A 20,312-nucleotide genomic window follows, 5' to 3' on the forward strand; every position below is an offset into this window, starting at 1 on the left:
AAGAAACTGAGATGTACCTTTCTGATAAGTGACACTAAGGTTACAGAGCAGTAAATGAGAAACATGGATTTGAACCTATCCAATCCCCATCCGTTCTTCCAAAAGATATGTCATTCTTAGGTGCCCAAACACTCATTTTACACACTAAAATGGTGACTAAGGAGCCCATACTCTAACTACTGCATTATACTCCCTAGATACCATTTTTATTTAAAAATGAATAAGTTAAGATAGGTTAGTGTCTCCAGCTTGAGCTGAGATTCAGAAGTGTCTGGGTAAGGCCACAGGAACAGACTGTGTCAGGGTTTGGGGCTGGTGGTCCTGGAATGGGAAGGATATCCTGTTGTCTGAATCAGTGCTGGCCCTTGGACTCCTAGTCTAGGCTCTATGGAGAAAGATGCTGCAGGAAAAGGCTCAAGTTGGTCCTGTGAAGGAGGCTAAGAAACAGGGACATACTTGTGTGACACGAAATTAGAAAAGCCGAGAGTAAAGCAGCTTGATTTGAAACACTGTGACAATTACAAACACGCAGCACTGCTCTTGCAGCTCCATATTTTGCAATTCTGACATCCAAGAACATCCCTGGGCAAGGATAGCCGCAGAAGTTAAGGAGTAAGATGCCACCCTCCAGGTACCATTTTGAGCAGAGGAAATCAACCAGATAGGAACAGAGGAGAGGAATCTGAGAAGACTGAGTTTCTGGGAAATATTTGGGGGACTTCAGGAAATAACTAGATGAAATAAGGAAGATGGCGGTCCTGCTTCAGCAAGAGGGACCAAGAGTCAGTGACTGTTAGTAATTGTCACTCTTTTGTACCCAATGAAGTGGTGAAAAGTAGAAGGTATTAAAAAACTGGAAGGAAATAACAGAATCTTAACAGGTCTATCTCAGGGTGGCATAATTTCAGGTGATTGCTACTGCCTTTAAATTTTCTATATTTCGCAAAAACTGCCTACAGCGAACAGTATAATTTTATAATCAGGGGGAAAAAGGTTTTTTAAAAGTCAACCATTCAATTCTAGTAATACAAAAATGCTATTTCTAAGATTAAATTTCAAACGTACACCAAAATCTGTGTTTCAAACCTCTAGAAAATTATATCTTGTTATATATGCAAAGTAACTGCCACTCTTCTTAGAACTGGGAGTACATTTTGTTACAGTTATACATTTCAATCAAAACAAAAGAAGTATTGTACCCACAAAACTTATTCTACCCCATTACATTTACTGTTAACAATATTAACAATTTTAATATTGTTTCAAAGTAAGAAGCTCATATTCATTGGCAGACCAGAGTCTTAAAATTTAGGACCAGCAGACCAAGACAAACAGACAATACTTCTAAAGAGGCAGAAGTTCTGAGCTATACAATTAACCTCATGAAATAATTTATATCAATCATCCACTATATACATGGTTGCACCTTACGCTGATAACTCATGCATCATAAACCGACTTCCTAAAATGATGACAGTAATGAAGTCCATAATTGTTAAATAGTTCCTATAGCCTGTCTTTGGATATTCTTTTCTCAGGTAATAAAGAAAAGCTCATGGGTATCTTTGTAAACATACCCTTAAGGTCCATTTCATAGTAAGACTGTTTGTAAAAGCAGAAAAAAATTTTGAGACATAACCCCAGCTATTAATCCTGTATGATAATATTCATTTAGAAAACAAGTATCAAAAATAAAAATCTGTTTTGGATACCTACCAAAGCCTCAGTTTCTTAACAGTGTTCATGAAAAGTATTTTACTGGTAAAGGAAAACTTTAAATTCAGTCATACATTTCAAAAATGGCTCACATTCTTACCTGGAGATTTGATGTCCAGCATAGAGGAGCAGGGCAGTCAAAACATATAAGTAAAGCTGAACCAGATGCTGCCTGGGCAAGGTTAGTAGCACAACACTTAAGATATAACCTGTAGTAGAAGTTAAGAGAAATACAAATAAAATTCGATTCTAATTTAGTCTTCCAGTTAATTACAATAATAAAAAGAGCTTGAAGTAAATTACTTCCCAATTAGGTTTCAACAACTTTGAGCTTTTTTACTTCACTACCAAAGCAAGTTTAGGACAGCAAAAATCAGTATGGATTTTTCTATTAAAAATATAAAGCATTTTTCACTTCCTTTGTAGATTTTTCTACTTTATAATCACATATATCACCCAAAGGTACAAGAGGATTACTCCATCATCTACCTTTCCTTGTCTCCTTATTTCTTCTATGCCATTTCTCTCATTCTCTAGTCCAAGAAGAACTGAGTGTCTTACTGTCCCTCTCTATGACTGCGCCTTCTGTGACTCAGATTTTATTTTTCCAACTCCGAAGGACCCTCTACCTCCTATATCTTCAATCATTCCCCTGACACCATCCTCACCTCTCTTTTCAAAGGATGTGCAGGGCTCTTCTCCCTAGTCTTAAAGAAAAACTTCTCTCCACAGATTTCTCCTTTTCCTGTTACCTATTTTTCTCATTCCACTGACAAATGTTATAAATTATCTGTACCAAAGCCTCTATTTTCTAACTATTATTCCCTCTTTACCCTTTACAATCTTAGATCCTCTACAAATCCCCTTTTCTTTTCTCTAAAGAAACTTGAAAGTCAACAATTACCTACTTGACAAATCTAAGACTCAAGTTTAATCCTTGTCCCAGCATCTGAAGCAACTGACCTCAAAACTTATTCTCTAGGGCTTCCCTGGTGGCGCAGTGGTTGAGAATCTGCCTGCCAACGGAGGGGACACGGGTTCGAGCCCTGGTCTGGGAAGATCCCAAATGCTGCGGAGCAACTGGGCCTGTGAGCCACAACTACTGAGCCGGCGCGTCTGGAGCTTGTGCTCTGAAACATGAGAGGCCGCGACAGTGAGAGGCCCACTCACCGCGATGAAGAGTGGCCCCCGCTTGCCAAAACTAGAGAAAGCCCTCGCACAGAAACGAAGACCCAACACAGCCATAAATAAATAAATAAGCTTTCATTAAAAAAAAAAAAAAAAAACTTATTCTCTGGCTCTGTGACGTGGATTTCCTTTTACTCTCTAAATCCTTCTCTCTACTTTCTTTTCACCCTCTCAAGTGAACATAGAAAATTTAGTTCCTGAACAACTTCTATTCTCTATATAAAGTATCTAGCTCAAAGAATCTATTTTCTTGTTTCAAATATACCATTCCAGATGACACGATAGTTCTGAGAACCCACTACATAAGCAAAAAACCTTTAATCATTTCCTATTCTAAGTAGACATCTCGTAGCTCATGATGCCTGAGATATACTCCACTTAAATGTCCTCATATACAATGAGTACAAATCCTCCTCCCTCAACAAGCTAGCTCACCTCACCCTCTTTCACTCTCCTAAATCCCATTCACTCTGACTCAAACCTGAGTCCCCTGTTATCACCCAGTCCCACTGAGTCTTCCTCAACAGATCTCTTACGTTACCCCTCCCTTCCAGACCCTATGCCCCATCTTAATCTGCTCTGTAATGTAATAATTTATTGATACTAATTGCTATTTTTCTTTGTCTCTTCCCATCCTTATCCATCCTATGCTTTGTTACCAGGGTAATATTCCCAAAACTATCACTTACATTGACACAACCCTCTTGCTCTAAAACCTTCAAAAGTATTGAACCTCTCAGTGTAACATTCTATGTCTTGCAAAAATCTGATCCTAGTTTATTTTCCCCTTATAAATGAGTCTTTATTAGGGCACAGATGTCCCTTCTTAGCACCTAATGTCTCGCTCAGGCTGAATCGATCATACTTAAAGCTAAACAAACAGGAGTGGTGCTAGAGACTACAGACTTCCCACACATCCTAACTTCAAGAACAACCCAGCAGAAGCCAGAGATATATATTTCTATTTGCTTTTCACTTCTTAAAATAATTTCCCCAAAATAATTATGTTAATCCCTATCTCACAGGACCTTAGAAGTATTTAAAAGGATATTTACTATATCTAGCAAGCATTTTTACTGTTTGTGGCTGAAGGATTTTCTAATCAGTCTATTGCATGAAACGTTTCCTTAAATTCTTGACTTTTAATGAACTATCATTTTCCTTTCCATATATTATCTTTCCCTTCTCCAGCACATCTCATAAAATGAGCTCTAGATCATCTAGATCGAGCATATTCATTTCATTCATTCTTTCAATTATTCAGTCATTCAACCAACATTATTATGTGTAAAGTATGATCCATATGCATTCCTAGACATGGAAAATCCAAAGAAAAAATAGGAAGATTCACAGTCTAGTGAAAAAACAAACAAGAACAAAAGTATGATACATTACTGGTGCTCTATTAAACAAAAATTAGAATGGCTATGGTTAAGTGATTAAGTTTGACCTGGACCTCAAAGAATGAAAGGATCTTTACTAGGCTAAGAAAAGGGGGAAACATTCTAAGAAAAAAGAACATAGCAGGTCCAAAAGCCATGAAAGCACGAAGGATATTTTCAGGAGACAGTAAATTCTATAGGCTAGACTAAATTCTGGTGTAAACAGAAAGAGTATTGGGAGGGTACTGGGAGATGATGCTGATAGAACTGGTGGCTAAAGCCTCAGTATAAAGACTAAAATATGATAATAAGGAGCTTAGCCTGGGCTAATGTTCTCAGATCCTTTAGATACCATTTTGGTGAGGTAAGAAAACAAAAAACAACAAAAACCCTATGGCTCACCTATACCCCCATTTTCACAATCCAGTGAAAAAATAATTCTGTGATAATAAAATATATCACACAAGAAGATTTTTGAGAGATTATGAATACTTATGCTGATATAAGAGCAGTAGGAATAAATCATCTGAACTACAATAAACAGTTGATCCTTGAACAATGCCGGGGTTAGGAGCACCAACCCCTCCCCCTCCTCTTCAGTAGAAAACCTGAGTGTAACTTTACAGTTGGCCCACCGTATCCACAGTTCCACACCCACGGATTTAACCAACTGTGGATCATGTAGTACTGTAGTACGTATCTATTGAAAAAATCCGCATATAAGTGGACCTGCACAGTTCAAGGGTCAACTGTATACATAATCTAATTATTTGAAAAATACAAAACTACTGCCGATGCAAATATGCATCACTATTCATGCTACAGGATTATCCAAACAGAACACAACAAACTAAATTGATAATGATGAAGCTAACCCAACAGTAATGCATAATTAAAAAGCAAGACTGGCAGTATTTAAAAATGATGACCTGCTTAAAATAACATTGATGAATCTTCCTAACAAAATATAGAAATTTCTGCTATTTAAAGGATTATTTTAGCAGTGGGGGAAAAAATGAGGACATGGAATAAAACAGTAGCTTTGAATATAGAGTTGGCAGGGTCAGCTATGAGATACATATTCAAATAGGTCTTAGTGGTGATCTACTGGTGAGTGGTTGAGAACAAGGAAGTGAAGATGGTTCTGATGTTTTTAGCTTAGATAATTGAGAGGATGGCTTTGCTATTAAGACAGGAAATACACAAGAAGGAAGAGGATTGAGTTGAAGTAAAGATGATGAGTTCAGTAATAAGTTGAGGTGTCTGTAGAATATTTAGGTGGAGATATCTAACGGTAGTTAGAAATTCATTTATTCAGCATCAGGCACTAGCTCAGTACTGGGAATACTGAGATGACAGACAACCCCAATCCTATCTTAAAGGAGTTAACAATCTAGTTAGGAAGATAGATGAGCATATGGACCCTTAGAATTCAGCACAATAAGTGCTATGGTGGAGGTACGAACTGGATACCGTGGGATCAAAGAGGAGGAACACTACCATAGACTAAGGTGCTCAAAAAAGCTGTGAAAAATGTAGATAGAGATTTGTAGCCAAAACTATGTGAAATCACCCAAACAACAGAAGATGAAAATTAAACACAAATTCTGGAATATCAAGACTAAAGAAGTCCAAAGAAAAAAATACAGCAAAAGAGTCAGAAGGAATGGTCAATAAGTTAGAAGAATCCAGAAATATTTTTAAGAAAGAGAAAGTGGTCAACAGCTTCACAAACATGGAAAGGTCTGCAGAATAGGGATATAAATGAAGTCTGAGTTTTACATGTTAGGTCACTAATGATTTTAGTGACTGCAGTTACAACAGAACTATTCTCACATCCACTCTTTCCTTTGCTATTGCTACCATGCTAGCTCTGGCTCTCATTACCTCTTGCCTAAAATCCTAATTGGTCTTCTTACCTCCAGTTTCTCCCCTCCCCAACCCATTACCCTATACAACATTGCCTAATCAATTTTAAGATGCAGCTCACCTGCTCTAAATTCCTTACTGACCCATCATTAGCTACCAAATTAAGCACAATACCTAACATCTGTATTCAGGGCTTTTCACAAATGGCCCCATTCTTCCTTTTCAATATTATTTCTATTCCCCTTTTTATATCTCATATGCTGCAAAACAGTTCTATAATTAACATTCCACCAATTACATCTGGACAGTCACTTTTCTTTGTTGTTCTCAGACAGAACCAACACTGGAAAGCTTCTAAGTTCAAAGGTACAATTATACTCCATAAGCACAAATATTAACACTGCTCACCTTGATTTTTAAGCTCTTAATAACAAACAATTAGAGGCTATAAAGGGGAAAAAAACTTATAATAGTAATAAAAATGATAAAATACCTAGGAACAAACTTAACGATAAGCCTAAGACCTATATAAAGGAAACTTTAAAACACCCCAGAAGGACTCAGAAGAAATCTGAACATAGCAAGTCTCTCTGTGTTAAGGAAGAGTTAGCATCCTTAAGTTCTCTCTTCATCCTAACTTAAAATTTTAATAGTTTGCAATCTCAGCAAAGAGGTCAACAGGGTTGTTTTTGGAAGAAGATTAGATAATTCTGAAGTTTATATAGAAAACTAATAATAACAAAAAAACTCAGAGAGGGAAATAAAGAAAAATGAAGAGACTAATTCTATCAGACAGTAAAATATAATCTAAATCCTCAATAATAAGAAACTAAAAAAACAGAGAAACGTTTAGAAATGGAATAAAACACACTGTACAAGCAGATAAATTCTAAATGGAGCAAAAGACTTAAATGTAAAAACAAAAATAATGCAATAAAACATGACAATTCTTTATAAACTCAAAAACAGAAAAGGCTTTTTTAAATTGATTCAAAATCCTAAAGCTACAGAAAAAAAATGATAAATTCAATCACATAAAATAAATTCTGCATGTCAAAAAAATCTTAAGCAAAATCAAGAGAACTGAAATTGGAAAATATAATTCCAACTCATCACACAGGGTTTATTTCCCTTATACCAAACTCCCATAAATTGGTAAGAAAAGGCTAACAAACCCATAGAAAAGTGAGGAAGGGACATGTACTGACAACTCTCAGAGGAGGAAATACGTTTTTTTAAAACACGTGAATAAATTCAATCTCACTCATAAGAGAAATACAAATTAATACTACATTAAAAAACAACCATTTTTCACCTACTGAGCAGCCAAATACTAAAGTTTGATAACTCTGTTTTGATAAGGATGTAGGATTTCAGGAACTCTCATCCACCATTTGTGGAGGTACAAAATAGTAAAATCCTATGGAGAGCAGTATCAGTCAATAGTACAAATGTATATATACTCTTTAACCCGGCAGTTTCACTTCTAATAACTTATCCCAAGGCTATATTTGCACCTGTTGAAATGATGGCTATACAAAATTATTTAGTACAACACTGAATGAAACAGCAGAAGACAGAAGCTATCTAAAACGTCCTCCAATGAAGTAATTCGTGCAATAAATTACGGTACAGCCATACAAGGGTACTATGCCACTATGAAACAGAATTGGAGGGCTGGGGGGAGAGTGAGGCCTCAACAGTTAATCAGAATCTTAAGATTTGGCAGAACAGATAGTGTCAACGTAAAAAAACAGTAAATATCTAAAAACAGCAGTTATGGCTCTATGATACATCATTAAGTTAAAAGTTTCAGAAGAGTAGTATTATGCTATCATCTGTACTAAAAAGGGAAATATATACATTTGTACTTCTACATTATACTTACATTTATATACCAATATATCTTTATATTTACTTATACATGCATAAAAATATCCATAGAATTATACACAAGGAAATAAAAAGAGCTACTTGTTGGAACTCAAAGTGAGAACTTAGTGGATGAGGAACAGAGATAGGAGGAAGGCACTTTTCACTGTGTACCTTTTATGCTTTTTGGTTTATGAACCATAAACTACCAATTTAAAAAATTTATTTAAGGGTGAAATTCTGTAAACTGGAACATTACATAAACACTACATAATACTGACACAGAGGTTACTCTAACCAAAAAACTGTTCAAGCTGAAAATATCTACTCATGTAATCACTGAGCTTACTCCACCATACCATGTAATTAAATGTATTTAAGGAGGCTCAATTGGGGCGTCCCTGGTGGTGCAGTGGTTAAGAATCCGCCTGCCAATGCAGGGGACACGGGTTTGAGCCCTGGTCCAGGAAGACCCCACATGCCGTGGAGCAACTAAGCCCGTGTGTCACAACTACTGAGCCTGTGCACCTAGAGCCCGTGCTCCGCAACAGGAGAAGCCACCGCAATGAGAAGCCCGCGCATCGCAAGGGAAGAGTAGCCCCTGCTCTCCGCAATTAGGGAAACCCCACGGGCAGCAACGAAAAATAAATAAATAAATAAGAATAAAAGACGACTGAAAGCCTCCAAATTCTATCTGAATGAGGCTAAGCTTGTAAAAGTATTGATGTCTTTCCTTAAGGAGGGCAGAAATTCCAATGATCTGTCCTTTGTTTCTATTTGCATAAAACGGTATTTTTAAATAAATAAATAAATAATAAATTCTTAAAAAAAAAAAAGAAGGCTCAGTTGAGTTCCCAAAGTTATAAGCTGGTGAGTATGAACTACAACTGTACTAGGACCCATACAATTTCTGCAATTGATGTTTCTGGTTATTAGGCAGCTGTTTTTATAATAAACATTTCAATCTATTCAGAAATAATACATATGATAACCACATTTTTTTTTTTTTTTTTTTTTTGCGGTACGCGAGCCTCTCACTGTTGTGGCCTCTCCCATTGTGGAGTACAGGCTCCGGACGCACAACCTCAGCGGCCATGGCTCACGGGCCCAGCCGCCCCGTGGCATATGGGATCCTCCCGGACCGGGGCACGAACCCATGTCTCCTGCATTGGCAGGCGGACTCTCAACCACTGCGCCACCAGGGAAGCCCCGATAACCACATTTTTAAAACCACAGTACGAATTACTTTAGCTGATCAAGCTAAAACTCTAAGCCAAGTACCCAACTGTTCTACTACAGACTGGAATTATTTTCCATATATTGGCTAACATACAAGCCTTGAATAAAGGGCTGAGAATTAGTGTTTTGCAGCATAAAAGAACCTTCTCATTTCAGAGACTTTCCCAAGGTAGTGCCAACTAACAGAGATGAGTTTATTGTACCCAGATGTTCTGCCTCTCGTGCACTGTCTTTTCTACTATACCATACTCCTTCCCACAATGGCTTACTTGGTAATCTCTTAGAGCTGTAAGGGGTTCTCAGGGCTAAGCTCTGAAACGCAGAAAGTTCTTTTATAGATTAAAATAAGTCTCATAGAGACAGGACAACCCTTAACAATTTTATAAAGATAACCTTCACAAATTTTAAAAAGATATACTTGCTGACAATTCTAATAATAAAAATATTAATAAAACCACTACAGTACATCATTCACACCACATCTTGAATTATAAAACAGCAATGTTAAATGAAAATATATTGTTACTATCATTACATATAAAACAAAAACTAACCTAAAAATTAAGAATCATGACTTTTATTCTAGATGGATTTTATCTGCTTCCTGCCTGTATCTCTTGACTTTAATTTCTTTAACCTTTAACTCTAATTTCTTTCCACATTATTTCTACCACTAACTCTAAATCATATCAATTATATTTCAAGGAGTACTTTAATATTATAATATCATTTTCCATATTTCATTTAACTGAAATGAATACTTTATCTTCAAATGATACTAATGTTTTAGAACAATAAAAATACTGCATTTTAAAAAGCTTACTTTCTGAATTACTACCAAACCCCAAAATAATGACAAATTAGAACAGGCCAAATGCCTGGAAAGGTATTTCCTGTTATTTATTTTATTCATATTAAAATCTAAAATGTTTTCTTCTATGTACATCAATTATATCTTATAAACCTAGAAGAAAAAAATAAATTAAAAAATAAAATGTTTTCTTCTGCCTTCTAGTTTCATACAGTAAAATCCAACACTATCTGTTTTCCTCTACCCCTAATAATTCATGTGCAGTTGTAAGACAAATAAGACTATAAACAAGATTCATACTCATCGACTATATTACAGTCATCTCAATGTAAAAGGACTTCATTTTACCCAAATTTAAGAATATTCAAAGACATAAAATAAATCAGAATGCTCACTAGAAGCTTAAGAAAGATGCTGTAGACACTTACCTACATAATGCATATTAAGAGCCAAATACTTATACTGGAAAAGAGGATTGTTATTGAGGCTACTCCTCTGGATCTGCTGGAAGAAGGAGCTGACATCCCATCTGTACAGGACATCCAACAGCATGATGCTTGGCACCCGCAGGGCCACATTTAACACTGCCTCCAGTTTCTCCTTTGCAGCCATGTTTTTTTCTTGGAGCAGACCTAAAATTCAGGAGATACAATATATAAAAATAAGTCACCTCAAATAGCTTTCAGATATCCTCTTATCAATCTAATGGATTCTCACATACTACACAAAAACTATGTTACAATGTAAAAAAAGCTCCTTAGACACATCTACTACTTCTAGATATTTAGGAAATAAGCTTTGTATTGTGTTTTCACATGGACTCTCTCAGGTCTGCTCAACTTTAAGACTCTGATGAAATGTTCAGACCTCAAAATGTGTTTATAAAAAGCTCCTGGGCTTCCCTGGTGGCGCAGTGGTTAAGAATCCATCTGCCAATGCAGGGGACATGGGTTTGAGCCCTGGTCCAGGAAGATCCCACATGCCACAGAGCAACTAAGCCCGTGCGCCACAACTCCTGACCTTGCGCACCACAACTCTTGACCCTGCGTGCCACAACTACTGAAGCCAGTGCTCCTAGAGCCCGTGCTCCATAACAAGAGAAGCCACCACAGCGAGAAGCCCGCGCGCCACAACAAAGAGCAGCCCTCGCTCGCCACAACTAGAGAAAGACTGCGCACAGCAACGAAGACCCAACGCAGCCAAAAATAAATAAATAAATAAATAAATCCCATAAGCTGCGCGGCATGGTCAAAAAAAAGCTCCTAATTCCAAATTTAGGCATTTAACAAAACACCCTATAAGAATACTGTAACCTTTGTCCAATTACCTTGAAAAGAAAAATTCACTCCTATAAAGATCTTTGAGATTTATGCAGCTTTTAAAAAAGAGGGCAAGTTTTAAATAGTTATTACATGAAAAAGCCTAAGTTACTCAACAAGCATTTCATGATTGCACATTTAGCACACAGCTTCTCGTAGTCTATCCTTTTCCTTATTACTTAAAATCAAAACTGAAGTACTGAATTTACGTGATATAGATACAGTTCAGAGAACTCATGATATAGGTAAAGATAACATTATTTGCAATATTGTTTCCTTGAATCATTAAAATTAAATTCTTAGTCTGAAATTCCCACAATCTGCCTTCAAAGTAGGAAAAAGCTCATTAAATTATTCCCCTGACACACCAACATGCTGGCACGTGGAAGAAGTCAGGCATTGTGAGTCTGCAGCCTGTGTCTTTGCTTAGCTGTTGATTACTAGTGGTGGAATGGGGAGAAGAAAAAAAAAGAAAGGAAATGAAGGATCTCCCAGACAATCTACTATTTAAAAGGACAATTTGGCGTAATACTGCTTTATATGATACAGATGCAAATTAATCCAAGGAATTATAGACAAGAGAACAGAACAAACTAAAGTGGTAAAGGACAATTTTAGGACTAATGATAATTCTAGATTGTTGGCTCTGACAATATTCTTTTAAGAACTTTGCTGAGAAAGCAAAACACACTTCTAGCTTTGGCAGTAATTTCAGACATTACAGGACAAATGAAAACATTGATTTCTGAAGAAAATTATAGTGATAGATTGCTATGCTATGGTTAAATATTTGTCAGTATTTCCATTTCACCCTCTAATTTTCATAGCTTCCTAGCTCAGATAGCTGGGGGAAAAAAAGGCAGCTCAACTTAGCAAACGATTAATATAAGTTTTTCAATCACTTAAAAACTGATTTATTATATATCATTCCCACTACCCAAATGTTATGTATATCCTATCAATAATGTAGAATTAACATTTTTATAAATAAGAACTATAATTCTGATTACTTTAAAAGAACAAGACTGCTTTAATAATTTTCCTACATAAGAAAAAGATAATATTGTGAGAGAATCACAACCAAATAGCTGTGTCCTAAGGAGAAAAAAGCACTGAGAAATAAAATCTCTAATCAACATTTATTACAAATTATGCCATTTAGGAACCTAAATTTCTCAAAGCTCATGATATCATAAAGAAAAAAATATATATTCTGGGAAGAAATACACCAAAATATTCACATTAACATCCTTCCAACAGTGGCCCTGGCGTGGTTTTTATTTCCCTCTATCTTTTTCTGTTTGCCAAATGTTTCAGTATACCCATGTATTATTTGGTGGGGAGCAGCCAACTTGAAAAAATAAATTCTTGGTAAAAAGTGTAATGTAATGTGCCTAAGCTAACTAGATGACTTAAGGAAATACACAGAAAGTAACTACTTACTCTGGTGGTCAAACTGATAACTGAATGCACTCTTGGAGTTCATTTCAAAGTACACAAATGGGGCTTCCCTGGTGGCGCGGTGGTTGAGAGTCCGCCTGCCGATGCAGGGGACACAGGTTCGTGCCCCGGTCTGGGAAGATCCCACATGCCACGGAGCGGCTGGGCCCGTGAGCCGTGGCCGCTGAGCCTGTGCGTCCGGAGCCTGTGCTCCACAACGGGAGAGGCCACAGCGGTGAGAAGCCCGCGTACCGCAAAAAACAAAAACAATACACAAATGATAGATTTTTCTCACAAACCACCAGTCACCAGTGTGACTGGACCTAGGTAAAAATATCACTGACAGGCTTTATTCTATAATGGAAAAGTATTTTTCCATATTCTAGAATCCAATATAAATCACTACTGCTTTTGTAAGTAACAACAACAACAAAAAGAGACAATTACTGAGTTAATATTTGTGGTCCAGGACTTTGCTGGTGGCGCAGTGGTTAAGAATCCACCTGCCAATGCAGGGGACACAGGTTTGAGCCCTAGTCTGGGAAGATCCCACATGCCACGGAGCAACTAAGCCCACGTGCCACAACTACTGAGCCTGCGCTCTAGAGCCCGCAAGCCACAACTGCTGAAGCCCGCAGCCCTAGAGACCATGCTCCGCAACAAGAGAAGCCACCGCAATGAGAAGCCTGCACACCGCAACAAAGAGTAGACCCCACTCATTGCAACTAGAGAAAGCCCGCGCGCAGCAACGAAGAGCCAACGCAGCCATAAATACATACATACATACATACATAAATTTTAAATATTCGTGGTCCATATGTATTTCATCTGACTTAGAGCCTTTGTACGTTTTTAATGTTTTCGTTATTTTTAACTGTGCCCACTTCACTATTTATTGTAGCTCTTACAGGGGTAAAGAAAAAATTTAAACCAATCTTGCATTAGAAATCAAAATTTGAAATGCTAAGGAAAAAATCTCCCAGTTCTTAAAGAGGACCATATTTCTATTACAAAAGGCCATTATCAGAATGGTATACATTCCCTCTTAATTACCACTACTTCTGCCTCACAAACAGAAGAATAAAAAGAAAATCTTGGGTTCCTAAAGTTATTGATACAGAAGAACGTCCAAGACAGATCCCTAAACTCTACTGCCTGCAGAGAACGAAATATCCCCTTTAATAACAAATATATTGCTTACTAAATGTTTCATTTATTTCTGTATATGAGTGATATTTCAGTACATCGCTGGCAAACTGGCCATGTATAGGGAGGGACATGGAGGAAACAAATTTAACACATAGAAAACCAAATCTAAAATGTTACCCACAAGAGCTGTGGAAACAAGAGGGGCGAAAAAAAAACACATTTTGAACCTTTCTACAGCAGAAGTGCCACATGATAGGGTGGTGACCATCACAGATAAATACCATACACCACACTCCAGCACCACACACTAAACCAACACCTAAACAAAATGTTGAAATATATCTTACTTGCAGATACCTGAAATCACTCACACGTGCCAAATGACTAACTTAAAAACATGAAATAAAAATGGAGCCTTCTCTACTGGGGTAAAGAGATTATTATACCACTAAGATGTTTGGTTCAAGCCTAATTTATCTTTTTCTTAGATTTGTTAGTGCTAATGAGCATATTCTAAGTCAGAGGGAGCTCAAAATTCTCTTAAAACCAAAACAATACCAAATAAGCCTCAAAAATAAGCACAAGAGCTGAAGGCAAAGAAAATTCAAAGGCCTGACACTCTCTAAAGCCAAATATATAAGATACTTCCTGCCTTGTTCAGTTACGTACATTTTGCTTTCTGTGCATGATTTTTTTTTAACATCTTTATTGGAGTATAAGTGCTCCACAATGGTGCACCAGTTTCTGCTTTATATCAAAGTGAATCAGTTATACGTATACGCATATCCCCATATCTCCTCCCTCTTTCGTCTCTGTCCCACCCTCCCTATCCCACCCCTCTAGGAGGTCACAAATGTGCATGATTTTTAAATTTCCTCCTTGAAATGTGGAAAGAACTGGGAAAGTAACACTCCACCACACCATCTCAGAAAGTAATGAAAACTAAATGCGACTCATAGATGCTTTACACAGTAAAACAGCTTTAAAGAAAAAAATCCATCCTTTCTTTCCAATAACGGCAAAAAAAAAAAGGCTCAACAAAAGCTAACCAAAAAGAGGACCAAACGATTTCATTAAATGACATTCCCAGGCTTGGAAGCAGCAAATTGCTACTTACAAACACAAGAATGCCCTGTACAAGTATAACATTGCACAGTTCATCCTTCATGTTTGTGGTTAGGAAACACAGGGGGCCTCATTCTACACTTCCCTGAAAACACTACATTTTGGTTTTGAATATGAAGAAATCAAACAAATCATCAACAATATGAAAAAACCTAAGTTTTTAAAGTCATAGCTCTTCTCATCTGCTGAAGAATTATGTTAAATAAGAAAAAGAAATGAAAATGTTATCTTACCCAAAAAATGAACAGAATTCACATCTCCTGGACAAAACAAAGAATGCCATATAATCCAATTTAAAATTATTCAGTAGAGTATTAGATAATTTAATGCCGAAAGTTTTTACACCTTTTTCCCTCAGCACAGAAGAAAAACTATCATTCATCATCACTCCCCTTTCTTTGTCCAATCCAATTTGAAAAACAAAACAAAATTCTACCATCAGCTAAAGCCAATCTTCAGAAAGACAGATTTTCTGGCTGTCCATATCCCTGAAAATGTCAGAGGGCAGAGCAAAAACCTAAAATCATAAGTAAACTCAGCCAAAAACTTAGATACCAGGGAGAAGAACGCACTTCTTACATAAGCACTGGCACACGTTTTAAATATAGCTGGTCCTCCCCACTCCCACTCATTGCTAGCTAACTTTGTATGTACCTGATTTCCACATAAACTACTAGCAATTCTGTGGTTTCTGGTCATCTCCAAATCGACAAAGATAGGGAGTCCACTCTGAATACAAGGGCCATCCTTCAACTTAAGCAGCCAGACAGAGGAAATAAAAACTGCTATCTCTGTCATTGGGCACTCAGCCTGGGTCATGACTGCAGCACCGACAGCTCATCCTTTGGGCAGGATTCAAGATTCACCAGAACTGCACAGTCCGTATTTTAAAAAATAAAAAGATACACAGTCCCTCTCCTTTCCTTTCAAACTAGTTTCCTGTTTACTGCAGACTGAGATGCAAAGCCATCCATTAATCTTTGATGCCTTCTCACTGCAAAGCCCCCTTCCTCTCTCCCCGCACCTCCTCCCCCGCCCCCCACGCCTGCTGATCTCAGTTGCGTTTGAACTATAGTAACCCCAACCCAGCTCGCTGCAAAGCAGGCGCTGCCGCGGGGCTAAGGGATTACGTCCACAAAAACTCTGCCAGGAGAGAGGCCCGTGCCAGGGAGCTCCCCTCCTGTCTGGCCAAGGGTGCTGGCTCCGCCGCGCCACGCACCAAAAAGATTCTGAAGAAAGACACGGGCGAAGTTCTTCATCCCTGAACAGAAAGGGGACCCATTGATGAAGGAGGGCAAGGGTCTCGGGGTCCTTGGTTGGTAAAAGCATAAGTGGAGGGGGATGCAGAAAGGATGGCAAACGAGAGAGTAAGCGATGGGGACAAAAAGGGATGAGGACCCCTTTTACTGTAAAAAAAGGACTGACAGACGCGATGCAGAGCAAATGGGTCCCCAATTGAAGAATGACTTGGCAGGCCTTTCCGCACCCCCAAACAACCTCAAACCGAATGAAAGGGGAGAAGCTGAGTTTGGGGCTGCGTAAACCGAAGAAGACTAGGGTGAAATAAAAGAGGGAGGGAAGCTTGTGAGCAAAGTGGACAAAAACGAAAAAGAAGGAAAGTTGGAAGTGGGAACTGGAAGAAAGGAGCTAGAAAGGGGCAGCTCAGGAAGGGGCTTACAAAAGGCCCCGAAATGGGGTACTGGAGAGGCGATGGGGGAGCGCTCGGAGTGAGGGCATCTTAGGAATGCCGGGGGAGATGAGAGATAGCTCCAGGAGGGTGGAGGGTGGAAACGCGGCAGACAAGGCCCGGGAGCCGGGAAAGGGGGCTCTAAGCTGGGCCCCGGGAGGGGAGGGCAGAGTCGGAGACAGCCTAAGGGGGGGCCAGGAGGACGGCGGGAGGGACTGGCGGTTGGGAGGGAGAGAGGAGCGCTGCGGGTGAAGAGGGGATGTGGACGCCGCCGAAGCTTGGGAGAAGAGGAGGGAGGCGAACGGGGGAAGGGGAGAAGGGGGAGAAGAGGACAGAGCGGGCGACTGGATGGGGGAAGGGAGGAGGGAAGGGGAAGCGGGGTAAGAGAGGATGTGGCATGCGGACCGGGCACCGGGATAGGAATGGGCCGGCCGGGGCGGACGGCTCGGTCACCTCAGGCTGCGGCCTCCTTCCCCGCGGGGCAGCGCCGCCGGCGGACAGACGGACTCCGCAACTCCCCGGCTCTCTCGCCTGCCCTCCTCTTCTCCTCGGGCGGCGGCGGCGGGGGCCGGGACGGCGGGGCTCACAGCGGCGGCTCCTCCGCGCCAGGCCTTGGATGCAGCGTCTTGGGAGGCGGTGGCAGCGGCGGCGGCAGCGGCCCGACCCGTGCGGTCACCATCGTACGCGGCGGCAGGCGCTCGCGGGCCGAGCTCTTCAGCAGCCGGCGGCGGCCATAGCCTCTTTCGTTCACTCCTCCAGCCCCCGGCGCTCTGCGGCGGCTGTGGCCGGGATCTCGCGCTCTGCGCCTGCGCGCGGCGCTGCCAGCGCGGCGCGCCCCTCCCCCGCACGGGCGCGTGCGCGCACACGCGGTCACTCGCAGTCTCTCTGGCCGGGTGGTTCCCGCGCCGCCTCCGGTAAGTGGGCGGGAGACACAAGCCTCCCGCAGCCCACACAGGCGGGCTCCCGCCGCAATGGAGACGCGTACCACGCCGACATCTGCACGCGCACTGTGACACGCGCCATTCTGACACGTGCTCTTTCACACTCCCCAAACATCAGGAGCCACACGCGCTCACACCTATACTTACCTGACAGGACCACGTGGGAGAGTTAGTTAGAAGGGTTGATCCTCACCCGATGCAGCCGCAGAGGAGCAATGATGCCAGAATTTTTTTTAACCCCCTTACTGACTGGCCTAGACTGTCAACTCCTTAGCGTCAGAGACCACATCTGTGATGGCTCAGCAGTGCCTAGCACAGAATAGGCGCTCAATAAACTTCTGTTGAATAAGTGAGTGGATGTATGAATAAATGAATTAGACCTATTCACTATCTGTAATTTTAAAATTCCGACCCCTTGGTTTAAAGAATTTGTTCAAAGAATTTTACTGTAGTATGAAATCAAGTAGTATGTGTTTGTCTTTTAGTCCACAGTTAAAAACAGATTAGTGTACACACCCCCTTCCCAAGGTTAGGAAATCCATTTGTTCTGTCCAAGTCCCTAGCACTGACCAGCATTCCTACCTTAATTTAAATGTGAACACACCTTGTGCAGCAGGAACTGTTCCACACTTACCAGGATACAAAGCCTGAAACACGTTGTGCACAGAATGAATCAAGGATGTTGCTGGTCTTCTGGGCTTTGGCAGGACTCCTTATTCTCCAGTTTTTCTACTTTCCTGCCTCACCACGACCCTCCACAAATGCCCTCTCCCTCGGCCCCTTCCCAAAAATACCCCTACACTGTTCCTTGCTTTGTCTTTGGTTAGTTCCTAGAGAGCCAGTTGCTACCAGAAACCAGTCTGGCCTTTGAGGTTGGCAATGCCTACATACACAGAAGATACACACCTAATAGTGGATAAAATGTTGCCACTAGATTGGAGCATCTTGAAATTGTAAAGCCTCAACTTCTGTGTGTTAGAAAAGAAATTAACATCCTTCAACCTAGATTCGTGTTGCCGGCTCTCCTTGGAAATTCAAGCCTCTGGCTTCTGTACTCTAAATGATAAATCCCCAATCCTGAGCAACCTTTGTATCTGGCTAAAATTGTAAATGCAAACTCAACATTTAGCAGATGTAATTCCTGTAGGCATCAATCAATCAAATTCAGAGTAACTTCCCTTCCACCAGTTTGATATCTCTATAGAAAACAAGTTTTTAAAATTCCTGGGAATTGCGTTAACTCTTTATAGCCCCCTTTCATCCTGGTGCCTTAGACTACTTAAGATTAATCGTGAAGCCTGCTACATTGCCAGGAGGCAGTTTTATGAGTCTCTTTATATAGCCTGGTAAATGAGAAATTACAGAGGCCACATGACTAATGACTGGAGTAGGAAACTGCCCAAGATAGCAAGGCCTTTCCTTTGATTTCCTCCCTGTTTTAACAATTTTACTACTGACTCAGTCAAGAAAACATAAGGCCAGAAACAAGATTACAATGAAGTCAAAACCTATATAAACAGATTCGAACTGGATTTATTTATTCTACTAGGGTGAATTACAGAATCTTGACAGTATTATTTTAGCATTGTTACTGGATTTGTGTGTTTTGTTTAAATGGAGGAGACGCCTACCTCAGCTCTCACCTTTCCTTTTTTAAAGGAAAAAACACATTGGTGCGAAGCCCTATAACCCTCACAGTAAGTTCTCTGGACTGGTAAAAGCAGGAAAAAGTCACGTGTCTTTTTCACATTTGATTTTTACAGCAGCTTCCTGTAAAACGCTGGAGCTCAAAACAAGCAAAGAAAATTACTCTGGTAATTAAAGGGTTACTGCTGTTATTGCTGCTAATCCAGTTTCGGGAATGCTCCACATAGCCAGAAACAGGTAACCAAATCAAACTAAAGAGAAAAGCAGAGGGAAAAAGAACAGGGGGGTGGGGTATTAGAGAGGACTGCTCAAATAAAAGAAAGCAATCACAGTGCAGAGTAAGTACTTTCTAGAGGCACCCAAACCCACACAATCAGGAAAGGTCAGGAGAAAAACATGGTAAGTACCTGGAACCAAGCTTAAGGAAATACCCAAATGCCACAGCTTAGTCATAGAAGGAATTAGCTTCATGTGCTAGAAGGAAAGAAGTGGAGTGTTAATGACTATGGAATAGTCATAAACAGTTCAGGTTTCTAAAGGTTATCTTACTGTTCACTAACTGTATTCAACATGGAGGAGGAAGTCAGTTCCAAGTTTGGAAGAGCGCATATTTTTTACAGTTGAAGCCATTCCAAAAGGCAAGTCTCTGAATTCCTTATAGAACCAACTGTTGCTAATAATCACATAGAAATACTCCTTTGGTTCCAACCTGCAGATAAGCGGTGGCCAGTTATGCCCTGCCTTTTAGATCCAGAGATAAAAGCTCATATACCAGACTTCACATAATGGGGCCAAAATCCAAAGAACTTGGATAGCCAACATTGGAAATACGGGGAAAGGAAAACTTTCATGAATTCACTTATTCACTCACTTTATTCATTCCTGATGGTTTCTGGGAACTTCAAGGGTTTTCTCTGTCCAATTCAA

At 39.8% G+C, this 20,312-nt stretch overlaps 1 protein-coding gene across 3 annotated transcripts in view; it reads right to left on the reverse strand.

Annotated features, from left to right (window-relative positions):
• Positions 1-17,564, reverse strand: part of RNF145 (ring finger protein 145) — a 108,519-nt gene extending 90,955 nt beyond the window's left edge. For all 3 annotated transcript variants that reach the window (XM_060144145.1, XM_060144146.1, XM_060144144.1), the window contains exons 1-3: positions 17,251-17,564; positions 10,506-10,709; positions 1,817-1,925 (exon numbers count right to left, since the gene is read on the reverse strand). In XM_060144145.1, the coding sequence (XP_060000128.1) occupies positions 1,817-1,925; positions 10,506-10,689 (293 nt within the window). In that variant the 5' untranslated portion in view covers positions 10,690-10,709; positions 17,251-17,564. The remainder of the gene's footprint in view (positions 1-1,816; positions 1,926-10,505; positions 10,710-17,250) is intronic.
• Between the last annotated feature and the right edge of the window lie 2,748 nt (positions 17,565-20,312).

Source organism: Lagenorhynchus albirostris, chromosome 3 (genome assembly GCF_949774975.1).
Source record: "Lagenorhynchus albirostris chromosome 3, mLagAlb1.1, whole genome shotgun sequence".
Lineage (NCBI taxonomy): Eukaryota > Metazoa > Chordata > Mammalia > Artiodactyla > Delphinidae > Lagenorhynchus > Lagenorhynchus albirostris.